This window comes from Sapajus apella, unplaced genomic scaffold, assembly GCF_009761245.1.
Source record: "Sapajus apella isolate SASKATOON/1434 unplaced genomic scaffold, GSC_monkey_1.0 scaffold188, whole genome shotgun sequence".
NCBI lineage: Eukaryota > Metazoa > Chordata > Mammalia > Primates > Cebidae > Sapajus > Sapajus apella.
The window spans coordinates 602,789-615,921 of NW_022437128.1; the positions used below are offsets into that span (position 1 = coordinate 602,789).

At 46.8% G+C, this 13,133-nt stretch overlaps 1 protein-coding gene across 2 annotated transcripts in view; it reads left to right on the top strand.

Moving 5' to 3' along the window:
* The window catches only part of MSH5 (mutS homolog 5), a 23,034-nt gene continuing 9,901 nt past the window's right edge, over positions 1-13,133 (top strand). Inside the window, exons 1-9 of one of the 2 annotated variants that reach the window (XM_032269022.1) lie at positions 1-634; positions 1,184-1,307; positions 3,504-3,584; positions 3,736-3,798; positions 4,853-4,974; positions 5,161-5,270; positions 5,528-5,563; positions 6,232-6,314; positions 8,012-8,057. In XM_032269022.1, coding sequence (XP_032124913.1) covers positions 491-634; positions 1,184-1,307; positions 3,504-3,584; positions 3,736-3,798; positions 4,853-4,974; positions 5,161-5,270; positions 5,528-5,563; positions 6,232-6,314; positions 8,012-8,057 — 809 coding nt within the window. In that variant the 5' untranslated portion in view covers positions 1-490. The remainder of the gene's footprint in view (positions 635-1,183; positions 1,308-3,503; positions 3,585-3,735; positions 3,799-4,852; positions 4,975-5,160; positions 5,271-5,527; positions 5,564-6,231; positions 6,315-8,011; positions 8,058-13,133) is intronic. The other variant, XM_032269023.1, reaches the window with a different exon arrangement.

Below are 13,133 nucleotides of genomic sequence, written 5' to 3' on the forward strand. Positions count from 1 at the left end.
CACGCACCCGCGCGTCCGTCCCGCAGACTCTGGGTGGTTGGTCAGCGGGGCGTTCTCTCGCGTGTCGCGACCTAGGTGACCGAAAAGGCGGGAAAGCGCTGCGATGGAGGCAGCTGGGGGAGGAGGAAGATAAGAGCGTGAGGCTGTGGTCCTGGCGCGTGGTTAGCAGAGGCAGAGATATAAGACGTGCACGACTCGCTCCATAGGACCCTCAGACCTCTTCCAAAGTACAACCGCCGCGTGACAGAAATGAGGATGGGGCGCGTGGAGTTTCCCACAATCTGTGCTTTAGTTAAATACCCGATAATTCACCCCCTCAAAATGTACCCATGCCCGCGTCCACAGCTCTCCACGCCCCTCAGCCCTGCCCCGCAGCCCTGTAGCAGAAGGACTCAGTTCTTTGCCTTCAGCGCGCCACCCTACCCCGGCCTCCGTGGAGCGTTGCTTCTGAACTGCCCGCACTTTTTGCATCCGCAGAGCCTCCAGGCTCATGGCCTCCTTAGGAGCGACCCCAAGCAGGACGCCGCAGGGATCGGGACCTAGAGAGGCCTCCGTCCGTTTCCCCAGCCCGGCCGCAGTGCCGGCCCCCAGGGAGGCCGAGGAAGAGGAAGTCGAGGAGGAGGAGCTGGCCGAGGTCTCTGAGGGGAGTAGGAACTTGAATGGAGAGTGGATGGAAAGTTAAAATAAAAGAGGGTTGGGGGCCGTGGGCGGTGGCAAAAATTCCACAGCACTTTGGGAGGCCGTGTCGGGCGGAGCATCTGAGCTCAGGAGTTCCTGACCAGCCTGGTTACAACACGGTGTAACCCCGTCTCTACTAAAAACACAAAAAAATTAGCTGGGTGTGGTGGCGCGTGCCTGTAGTCCCAGCTATTGGGAAGGTTGAAGCAGGAGGATCGCTCTAACCCGGGAGGCGATGGTTGCAGTGAGCTGAGATTGCGCCGTTGTACTCTAGCCTGGACGACAGAGCAAGACTCCATTGCAAAAAAAAAAAAAAAAAAAAAAAAGAGCGTTGGAACCAACTAGGCAAGTCTCTTACCTCCTGAGTGGCTTTTTCACAGTCACTAAATGGGGTGATGATGCCTATCTCAGAGATTTGATTAAATTATTTAATTACATAAGGCATGGCAAACCTTACGCTTATGAGTGGTTCAAATAGTGGTTTCCTTTCTTCCTTGCTGGACAGATCCATCTGTGTGTGCTGTGGAATTCAGGATACTTGGGCATTGCCTACTATGACACTAGTGACTCCACTATCCACTTCATGCCAGATGCCCCAGACCACGAGAGCCTCAAGCTTCTCCAGAGAGGTGGGGACAGAACCATGAATTCCTCTGCTCTTTGGGATTAGAAATGTGTGACACACACACACACACGAAACACAAAAAATATGTGTACACATATATATGTGTGTGTGTGTTGTTGTTGTTGTTTTCCAAGACAGAGTCTTGCTCTGTTGCCCAGGCTGGAGTGCAGTGGCACCATCTTGGCTCACTGCAACCTCTGCCTCCTGGGTTCAAGCAATTCTCCTGCCTCAACCTCCCCAGTAGCTGGGATTACAGGCAGACACCACCATACCCAGCTAATTTTTTTGTTTTTTTGTAGAGATGGGGTTTCACCATGTTGGCCAGGGTGATCTTGAACTCCTGATCTTGTGATTGACCTGCCTCGCCACCCAAAGTGCTGGGATTATAGGTGTGAGCCACCACACCCAGCCACGTTTCACTTATATTAACTCACCTCACTGTCTAGTGTATTTTGTATTGCTGTAATGGAATACCTGAGGCTGGGTAATTTTAAAAAAGAAAAAACTTTTTTTTTGAGTTGGAGTCTCACTCTTCTTGTCCAGGCTGGAGTACAGTGGCGCAATCTCAGTTCACTGAAACCTCCACCTCCAGGTTCAAGCGATTCTCCTGCCTTAGCCTCCTGCGTAGCTAGGATTACAGGCATGCACCACCTTGCCTGGCTAATTTTGTATTTTTAGTAGAGACGGGTTTCTCCATGTTAGTCAGGCTGGTCTCGAACTCCTGACCTCAGGTGATCCACCGGTCTCGGCCTCCCAAAGTGCTGGGATTATAGGCATGTACCACCATGCCCAGCCAAAAAAAAAAAAAAAAATTATTTGGCTTATGATTCTGGATGGTCAGAAAGGTTGAAATTGAGCATCTTCATTTGATGAGGGCCTTAGCTGCTTCAACTTATGGAATAAGGGAAGACAGGGTGTATAGAGGTCCCATGTCAGAGAGAAAGCAAGGGGGAGGGAGATGCCAGGCTCTTTTTGACAGTCAGCTCTCTCAGGAACTAATAGAGTGAGAACCACTCACACATACCCACCAACACAGGAAGGGGATTAATCTGTTCATGAGAAATCTATTCCCATCACCCAAACACCTCCTTCGAGGCCCTACCTCCCAACACTATCACACTGGGGATTAAATTTCAACACGAGATTTGGTGGGGACAAATCATATCCAAACTATATCACTGACTCAATATATAGTTGCCTCACAGAAGCTCCATCTGTTGTTTTTAGGAATTCATGTCATTATTTAACAAATATTTGTGAGGTTTTTTTTTTTTTTTTTTTTTTTTGAGACAGTGTCTCACTCTGTTGATCGGGCTGGAGTGCAGTGGTACAATCTCTGCCTCCTAGGTTCAAGTGATTCTTCTGCCTCAGCCTCCTGAGTAGCAGGGATTACAGGCATGTGCTGCCACACCTGGGTAATTTTTATATTTTTAGTAGAGATGGTGTTTCACCACATTGACCAGGCTTGTCTTGAGCTCCTGGCCTCCAGTGATTTGCCTGTCTTGGCCTCCCAGTGTTGGGATTACAGGAATGAGCCACTGCGCCCGGCCAGAAGTATTTGTGAGGTATTCACAATGTTTCAGGTGCTGCAGATATAGTCCTGGGCAAAGCAGTCATGTTTGTTCTCCAGGGGTTTACAGTCTAGTGACAATATCCAGAGCACCCTTCTTCCCTCCCATCATCCCATCACTCTTACTAATTTTCTTTTTTTTTTTTTTTTTTTTTTTTTTTTTTTTTTGAGACGGAGTTTCACTCATGTTACCCAGGCTGGAGTGCAATGGCGCGATCTTGGCTCACCGCAACCTCCGCCTCCCGGGTTCAGGCAATTCTCCTGCCTCAGCCTCCTGAGTAGCTGGGATTACAGGCACGTGCCACCATGCCCAGCTAATTTTTTGTATTTTTAGTAGAGACGGGGTTTCACCATGTTGACCAGGATGGTCTCGATCTCTTGACCTCGTGATCCACCCGCCTCGGCCTCCCAAAGTGCTGGGATTACAGGCTTGAGCCACCGCACCCGGCCTCACTCTTACTAATTTTCTAAATCTCATTCCTAACTTCTACCTATGTTCCCAATATGCAGAGCACTCCCTAATCCTAGGGAGGAAATGTTTTTGAGGATAGGAGTAGGAAGAGGAGGGCTATGGGTTTTCTCTTAGTCAAAGACAGATCCTTTAACTCATTTGGTCTCTATTCTTCCCAGTTCTGGACGAGATCAATCCCCAATCTGTTGTTACGAGTGCCAAACAGGATGAAAATATGACTCGGTTTCTGGGAAAGCTTGGTAAGGACTTGGTAAAGGAGAGAGGGAAAATGGGGAAGGACTCATGTATGGAATGTTCCAGGGGGCTAGAATTGTGTGAGAAGGAGTGTCAGACAAAGGTAGAAGGACTGAGATGTACAGAATGATAGCCTTTTCTTTGCTTCCCCCACAGCCTCCCAGGAGCACAGAGAGCCTAAGAGACCTGAAATCATATTTTTGCCAAGTGTGGATTTTGGTATTTCCTTTTGCTTTGCCCAACTCCCCGTTCCCATATTCCATCCTTTCCCCCAAACTCTACTTTCATCATCACAGCTCTCCCCTCTGCCTTATCTTATCGTAAACCTCTGTGCTCCTCATGCCCTATGACCAGTCCCCGCCAGATCTCTCCTTCTTCCTACCCTTTAATAATCTGCAGTTTATTGTGAAGCCTCTGCTTAAGTCATGTCTAGGGATGAGGGCCTCCCCTGAGAAGTGGTGACACTTTTTGGACAGATTTTATCGTTGGAATCTTCCCCATTAAGTTAAAGCCTTTTTATCACAAAAAGTCATTGCCTCAGTGACCCTTATGATCCATAAGGCACTTCCATAACCTTCCTAGGTTTACAACAAGAACAGGGAGTGTACTATCCTAATTAGATATTAAGGCATTAGTGTTATTAGTTCGTCTATTAATACCATCTTTTTGGTCAAAATCCCCAATTCGAGACAGATATCTTACTTTCCTCAGCCATTTATCTTTCTCAGGTTGTGCTTTCAGCCAAGTATCCTTATATTATATGTAGAATAAGAAGAGAAGCCGGGTGCGGTGGCGCTTGCCTGTTGTCCCAGCTACTTGGGAGGCTGAGGCTGAAGGATCTCCTGAGTCCAGGGGTTCTGGGCTGTAGTGCGCTGTGCCAATTGGGTGTCCACACTAAGTTCAGCATCAATATGGTAACCTCCCGGGAGTGGGGGACCACCAGGTTGCCTAAGGAGGGGTGAACTGGCCCAGGTCGGAAACGGAGCAGATCAAAACTCCCAAGCCGATCAGTAGTGGGATAGTGCCTGTGAATAGCCACTGCACTCCAGCCTGGGCAACATAGCGAGAACCCGTCTCCATTAAAAAAAAGAAGAATAAGAAGAGAATTAGACTAAGAGTCTGAAAATTTGGTTCTTGCCTTAGCTTTCCATTAACTGCTCATGTGAGCATGGGCAAGTCAAATCATCTCTCTGGCTTCTATTGTTTCATTCTTAAAATAGGGTGAAAAAATTCAGCTACAAGACCTTTCCCTTTGCTTGCCTCCCTCAAATAGGTCTGGAGATAAGCAAACAACGCCTCCTTTCTGGAAACTACTCCTTCATCCCAGACTCCATGACTGCCACTGAGAAAATCCTCTTCCTCTCCTCCATTATTCCCTTTGACTGCCTCCTCACAGTGAGATTGGTGCTGGGGAATAAGGGCTGGGAGGCGGCAGGTTGGAGAAAGGCACAAGAACCCCAGTGCTAGGGCTGAGTTCTGGGAGGTACTGGCCTAGCCCTAGAAAAGAATAGCTTTCTCTCGTGCTCTGCAGCCCCCAGGAGATTAAGATTTACCCTCACTCCATTGCTGATCCTCTCCCAGGTTCGAGCACTTGGAGGGCTGCTAAAGTTCCTGGGTCGAAGAAGAATCGGGGTTGAACTGGAAGACTATAACGTCAGCGTCCCCATCCTGGGCTTTAAGAAATTTGTGTTGTAGGTGATTCACCCCAACCCCAACCAAAGTAATGTGGGATTGGGAGGCCTGAAAAGTAAAGTGGGAGTGGGGTGTGGATGTGGCTGTGACCTAGTGGGTAAAGTGCTCTAGGACACCCAGGAGAACCTAAGGAGGTGTGTAACTTTGGGAAGAAGACTGGGCACTATTCAGAGAGGGGGACAAAGGAGGTAGAGTTTTGGAATGAACCCAGACCCGTCATACTCCAGCCACCTTCCTGCTTGTTTTCTGTCCTCAGGACTCATCTTGTGAACATAGATCAAGACACTTACAGGTAAAGAGGTGGAGGCATGCTGCTGTCTTTGGGAATGGAGAAGGATTAAGTTTAATGCCCCAATAATCCTAATGAGGCTCTAGTTTCCCTAATCCTGGGGCTATTAAGATCTCTCCTTTTGAAGGAAAGGGAAGGGGGGCTTTGAGGGGAAGAGAGGAAGAAAAGCATAAAGCATAAAGGTATTAGCCTTATTTTCTATAAGGAGAAACTGAAGCAAAGAAAAGTAAGGGACAAACCTTACATCAAGATGTGGTTTTGGTCGGAAGTGGTGGCTCATACCTGTAATCCCAGCACTTTGGGAGGCTGAGGTGGGTGGATTACCTGAGGTCAGGAGTTTGAGACCAGCCTGACCAATATGGTGAAACCCCATCTGTGCTAAAAATACAAAAATTAGCGGGTGTGTTGGTTTGTGCCTGTAATCCCAGCTACTCAGGAGGCTGAGGCAGGAGAATAGCTTGAACCCAGGAAGTGGAGGTTGCAGTGAGCTGAGATTGCACCACAGCACTCCAGCCTGAGGATATTCCCTGTTCCCATTCCATTTTCTCAGTCCTCAATCCTCATTCCCTTCAAAATCCAAGTTACCCCAAATTCCTCCATTTCTCAGTCCTCAATTCTCATTCCCTTCAAAAATCCAAGTTACCCCAAACTTCTCCATTTCTCCTTGACAGTGTTCTGCAGATCTTTAAGAGCGAGTCTCACCCCTCAGTGTACAAAGTGGCCAGTGGACTGAAGGAGGGGCTCAGCCTCTTTGGTAGGTGTGCCCCATCCCTTATATTGCAGAGACCTACCAGAAAAGCAGTTGGTGACAAAAATGTGTCCCAGCCTCTCTTCCCACTTCACTCTCATTGTCAGATGTTTCTTCCACGATGATCCAACTTTCTTATCCTCTTTGTACTCACCCTGAGCTTCAGCATCTCCCCATACTTTGTGGCTGTACAATGTTGTTGCATGTGAGTCATTACTTTACCAATTCTGTGTTCCTTCCCTGGGTTTATATGAATGGACTGCTACCTGTGAGGGACTTTGGGAGGCCTTGTGTGTACAGGAGAGTTTTGTAACTGTATAACTGCCTATTTGATTTGTATAGAGTATCAGTTGTCTCTGGCTTTAGGGTATATTAGGGACATCTCCCCAAATATTCATATGGTTTTGTATCTCAGTAGGTTGTATCCAGTTTTTTACATATGTGTGTTGGGCTCTTACATTTTTTTTTTTTTTTTAAGATGAAATCTCACTCTGTCACCCAGGCTGGAGTGCAGTCGCCCAATTTTGGCTCACTGCAACCTCTGCCTCTTGGGTTCAAGTGATTCTCCTGCCTCATGATACCTCAGCCTCCCAATAAATGGAAATACAGGCCTGCACCACCATGCCCAGCTAATTCTTTTGTATATTTAGTAGAGATGGTGTTTCACCATGTTGTCCAGGCTGGTCTCAAACTCCTGAGCTCAAGTGATCCACCTGCTTTGGCCTCCCAAAGTGCTATAGGTGTGAGCCACCATGCCTGGCCAGCTTTTGAGTTTTTAAAATTTTTATTTATTTTATTTTACTATATTTATTTATTTATTTAGAGATGAAGTCTCACTCTGTTGCCCAGGCTGGAGTGTGCAGTTATGTGATCTTGGCTCACTACCACCTCCTCCTCATGGGTTCAAGTGATTCTCCTGCCTCAGCCTCCTGAGCAGCTGGGATTACAGGTGTGTGCCACCACACCCAGCTAATTTTTGTAGTTTTAGTAGAGAGAAAAATAGGGTTTTCACCATGTTGGCCAGGCTGGTCTCAAATTCCTGACCTTGTGATCCGCCTGCCTCGGCTTCCCAAAGTGCTGAGATTATAGGCATGTACCACCACGCCCAGCTTTTATTTTTATTTTTGAGACAGTGTTGCTCTTGTTGCCCAGGCTGGAGTGCAATGGTGCAATCTCAGCTCACCGCAACCTCTGACTCCCTGGTTCAAGCGATTCTCCTGCCTCAGCCCCGCCAGTAGCTGGGATTACAGGCATGCACTACCATGCCTGGCTAATTTTGTATTTTTAGTAGAGATGGGGTTTCTCCATGTTGGTCAGGCTGGTCTTGAACTCCTGACCTCAGGTGATCTGCCCACCTTGGCCTCCCAAAGTGCTGGGATTACAGGCGTGAGCCACCACGCCCAGCTGCTCTTGAGTTTTTGGGGTTTTTTTTGGGGGGGTGGGAGGGCCCTTGAGTTTTAACTATACTTGCTTTGTGTATTTTTCTGGCTGAGTGTCCCTGTGAGTGTCCATCCCTTTCCCCATCTCCATGTACAGTAATCCCAACTCATATTTGTGGCCAGGAACCAGCCTTGTGCCCTCCCAGGCCAGCCTCCTCAACAACCAACACCTCTGACTTGGATGCCTCAGCTTAGACACATGTATATATTCCATTCCCTGCCCCTGCCTTTTAACAAGTACACTCTCTGACTTATCCCTCACAGGAATCCTCAACAGATGCCGCTGTAAGTGGGGAGAGAAGCTGCTCAGGTGAGTGAGTATCCCACACATAATATAGACTAATGCATGAATTCCATGTGCACACTACATACTAAAGCCTACTAATGGCAGTATATGGATTCTCACACACCACCCCACCTAGTAGTAATAAAACAACTGCCCTTTACTGAGCACGAGCACTGGCTAAATGCATTTCATCCTTATAACAGCCATATGTAGTAGCTGGTATTCATGTTATTTTTTGTTGTCAGCACAGATTCACATATACCCATTGATGATATATAGACTTGCACACATACAGGCAGCAGAAAAAAACACAAAAAATGTAAGACCAGGCATGATAGCTCCACTTGTAATCCCACCACTCTGGGAGGCCAAGACAGGTGAATCACTTGAGGTCAAGAGTTTGAGACCAGCCTGGCCAACATGGTAAAGCCCTGTCTCTACTAAAATACAAAAATTAGCTGGGTGTGGTGGTAGGTGCCTATAATCCCAGCTACTCAGGAAACTAATGTAGGGGAATCGCTTGAACCCAGGAGGTGGAGGTTGCAGTGAGCTGAGATTGCACCACTGCACTACGGCCTGGGCGGCAGAGCCAGACTCTGTCTCAAAAAAAAAAAAAAAAAGTGCTAACGTAACACATAGCTATGTTAGCATGGTTATCTTTAGTTATAGAAAACACACTTCAAATTTCTGTGATGACTTCTAGTTTTGAACTCCATATTGTGAATGTTAATTGCATATCACCACCTGTAGTTTTCACAGGCAGCTCAAACTCAGAGCATCCAAACTGATGCCCACCAGATCTGTTCCTCTTCCTGCAATCGCTTTGCTGGTTAATGGCATTGCTGGCAGTACACCTTCTCAAGCCATGAACCTTGGATTGATGCTTCTCCTTCATCTCTTATATTCAATTATTCACTAAGGCCTATTGATTCTAACCTGAAATGTCTCCCCCAGCTATCTCTGTCTCTTTCCTCTGCTCTAATTCTGGTCATCATCATTTTTAACCTGGAGCATTGCCTCTGCCTTAAAATTAGTGTCTCTGCTCCTAATCTCTTCTTTTTCCAATCCACCCTTCATTCTAAAATACCTATCATTCTGCCAGTTCATGTGAGTTAGGAAGAAAAAACAAACAAAAAACCTATCATTCTAAAACAGAGATCTAAGTATGTCACTCCACATTTGTGGGGGGAGGGGGTGTTTTTTGGAGATGGAATCTTATTGTCGTCCAGGCTGGAGTACAGTCGCGAAATCTGGGCTCACTGCAACCTCCGCCTCCTGGTTCAAGCCATTCTCCTGCATCAGCCTCCCGAGTAGTTGGAATTACAGGCGCCCACCGCCATGCCCAGCTAATTTTTGTATTTTTAGTAGGTACGGGGTTTGCCATGTTGATCAAGCTGGTCTCGAACTCCTGACCTCTGGCAGTCTGCCCGCCGTGGCCTCCCAAAGTGCTGAGATTACAGGCGTGAGCCACAGCACCTGGCTTCACTCCACTTTTCAAATAGCATAAGTAGAAAGAAAATAACATAAACCTCAGGAAGTTTTTCCATTACCTTCAGGATGAAGATTAGCATCTTTAGCAGTATATGGTGTTCAAGGTCATCACATTTACTCCAATTTTAATTTCTAGGCTCACCTTCCCAAGCCCCTTCTAAGTCCTTTCCTACTGGATCTAACTTATATTCTAGTCATTTAGGGCCAATTGCCCTTATGGAAACATGTGATGCCTGTGTTTATCCTGTCCCTTCTGGAAAGTCTTTTCCTTGTTCTCTACCTATCAAAATTTTACATCCAGGCCGGGTGTGGTGGCTCACGCCTATAGTCCCAGCATTTTGTGAGGCTGAGGTCAGCGGATCATTTGAGGTCAGATCGAGACAAGCCTGGCCAACATGGTGAAACTCCATCTCTACTGAAAATACAAAAATTAGCTGAGTGTTGTGGCACTTGCTTCTAGTCTCAGCTACTTAGAAGGCTGAGTTAGGAGAATCGCTTGAACCCAGGAGGCGGAGGTTGCAGTGAGCCCTGATTGCCCCACTGCACTCTAGCCTGGGCAACAGAGTGAGACTCCATCTAAAGACAAAAAACTTGCATCCTCTTCAAGGTGCAACCCAACTGTTACCCTCTGGCTTTTACAGGTACCTGTAAGGAGTTGATGTGCACCTTCCTTTTGCTCACAATGGTGCTTGTTTATGTTTTTCTAGTTGCGCTGTCACATCAGGTTAGAATTAGCAGTCAGTGAATCTTCTTGCCTCCATAGCTATGAACTCTGTCTAGTGACCATTCCTGTTACCTCAGTGTCTGACACATGGTCTTCTATATAGTAGCATTCAATGTGTGAACACAATACACAAATGCAAACACACTGGTAACATCATCTCTGAATACTCAGAGTGGAAACCTTTGCTAGCCTCAGGTGCACAATTCTTTCCCAACCTCACCTCCCCCTGTAATGTGTATCTTTTAGGGGTTAATTTAGGATAATCTCTGAGGTCATCTCTAGGTAATCAGCAAGGTAATCAGGTAATCAGCGTCTCCAAGTAATCGGCAGGGTAATTTAATTACCCACACATTCTCCAGGGCTTCAAGTGCAGATCTCTAATCTCAAGCACAGATGGGAGGGAGAGAACTCTCAGTGGAGAAGAGCACTGGATTTAAGGTGGGGGAGGAGTGCATATTCCCTAGATGGAATCAGATAGGGCATGAGATCATATAACTTGAAGAATCATCATATAATCTAATGAACTAAGGACATATTACACATTTATTAATATTTCTGTATATAAATTTAATTTATTAGGAAATACCTCTAACACACAAAAAGATGTAAATAATAATAATAATATAGGGCCAGATGTGGTGGTTCACACCTGTAATCCCAGCACTTTGGGAGGCTGAGACAGGAGGATTGCTTGAGGCCAGGAGTTCAAAAACTAAAAGCTAGACAGGGCACAAAGAATGTGACTGAATGTCACAATATGCTCTAAAGAGCACTGTCCTAGCAGTCTAGAGACCTGATTTTGAAACTTAGCTGTTCTCATTAGCAGTATGACTTTGGGCAAGTTGCTTATCTTTTAAGGGCCTCATTTTTGCAGTTGTAAAATTAGGAAGTTTGGCTTAACTAAAGTCTCTCCCGGTACTAGCAGGACATGAGTCAGAGATATCTAAGTGTTTAGTGCAGCTCATGTGCTTTCTAAGGTGGGGATGGGTAGTTACAGACTGGCTTACACTGCCTTGGCGGGAGCCCTCAATGACCAAGGAACAGAGGTACCTGAAACCCACCCTTGAAGCCATCTGGATGCTCTGCTTCATACTAATCTGGAGTGTTCGAACCCGAAGTAACTGGCCATGGACTACAATGTAAGAAGCAAATCTTCAGGCCCTAGTGTGTGCACATGTTGGCTCTTATATAAAATGGCAAGCTGCCGGGCGCAGTGGTGCGTGCCTGTAGTCCCACCTACTCGGGAGGCTGAGGTGGGAGGATCGCTTGAGCCCAGGAGTTCTGGGCTGCAGTGTGCTATGCCGATCGGGTGTCTGCACTAAGTTCGGCATCAATATGGTGACCTTCTGGGAGCGGGGGACCACCAGGTTGCCTAAGGAGGGTTGAACCGGCCCAGGTCGGAAACGGAGCAGGTCAAAACTCCTGTGCTGATCAGTAGTGGGATCGTGCCTGTGAATAGCCACTGCACTCTAGCCTGGGCAACATAGCAAGACCCTGTCTCTTAAAAAAAAAATGGCAAGCTTAGTTGCTTGCTCTATTTAGAAAAGAATCTGTGGGCTCACAAGTCCTTACAGAGTCTCACACTCTTCATAGCCAATAAAGAGACGGGATACCTAGAATTAGACAAACACAGAATTAGACAAAAATAGACATTTATTTCTGTATATGAATTTATTTTAATTTATTAGGAAATATCTCCAACACACAAAAAGATGTAAATAATTGCCGGGCGCGGTGGCTCAAGCCTGTAATCCCAGCACTTTGGGAGGCCGAGGTGGGTGGATCACCAGGTCAAGAGATCGAGACCATCCTTGTCAACATGGTGAAACCCCGTCTCTACTAAAAATACAAAAAATTAGCTGGGCATGGTGGTGCGTGCCTGTAATCCCAGCTACTCAGGAGGCTGAGGCAGGAGAATTGCCTGAACCCGGGGGGCGGAGGTTGCGGTGAGCCGAGATCGCGCCATTGCACTCCAGCCTGGGTAACAAGAGCGAAACTCCGTCTCAAAAAAAAAAAAAAAAAAAGATGTAAATAATTAGCCCGGCATGGTGGCTCAAGTCTGTAATCCCAGCACTTTGGGAGGCAGGGGCAGATGGATCACCTGAGGTTCAGAGTTCAAGACCAGCCTGGCAAACATGGTGAAAGCTCATCTCTACTAAAAATACAAAAATTAGCCAGGCATGGTGGCACACCCCTGTAATCCCAGCTACTCGGGAGGCTGAGGCACGAGAATCACTTGAACCTGGGAGGCAGAGGTTGCAGTGAGCCGACATCATGCCACTGCCCTCTAGCTTGGGCAACAGAGTGAGACACTGTCTCAAAAAAAAAAAAAAAAAAAAAAAAAGATGTAAATAATAATACTATCAGGCCAGGTGCAGTGGCTCATGCCTGTACTCCCAGCACTTTGGGAGGCCAAGGTAGGCGGATCACCTGAAGTCAGGAGTTCGAGACCAGCCTGGCCAACATAGCAAAACCCAATCTCTGCTAAAAATACAGAAATTAGCTGGGCGTGGTGGCACACACCTGTAGTCCCAGCTACTCAGGAGGCTGAGGCAGGAGAATCACTTGAACCCATGAGGCAGAGGTTGCAGTAACCCGAGATCATGCCACTGCACTCCAGCCTGGGCAACAGAGTGAGACTCCATCTCAAAGAAAATAATAATAATGCAAATGTCTATTGTGTCCATCAGCCAATTTAAGAATAAGACACTTATTCTTATTAGTGTCTTATTCATTAGCTGGGCATAGTGGCTCACGCCTGTAATCCCAGCACTTTGGGAGGTCAAGAGATCAAGACAATCCTGGCCAACATGGTGAAACCCTGTTTCTACTAAAAATACAAAAATTAGCTGGGCATGGTGGCACACACCTGTAGTTCCAGCTAC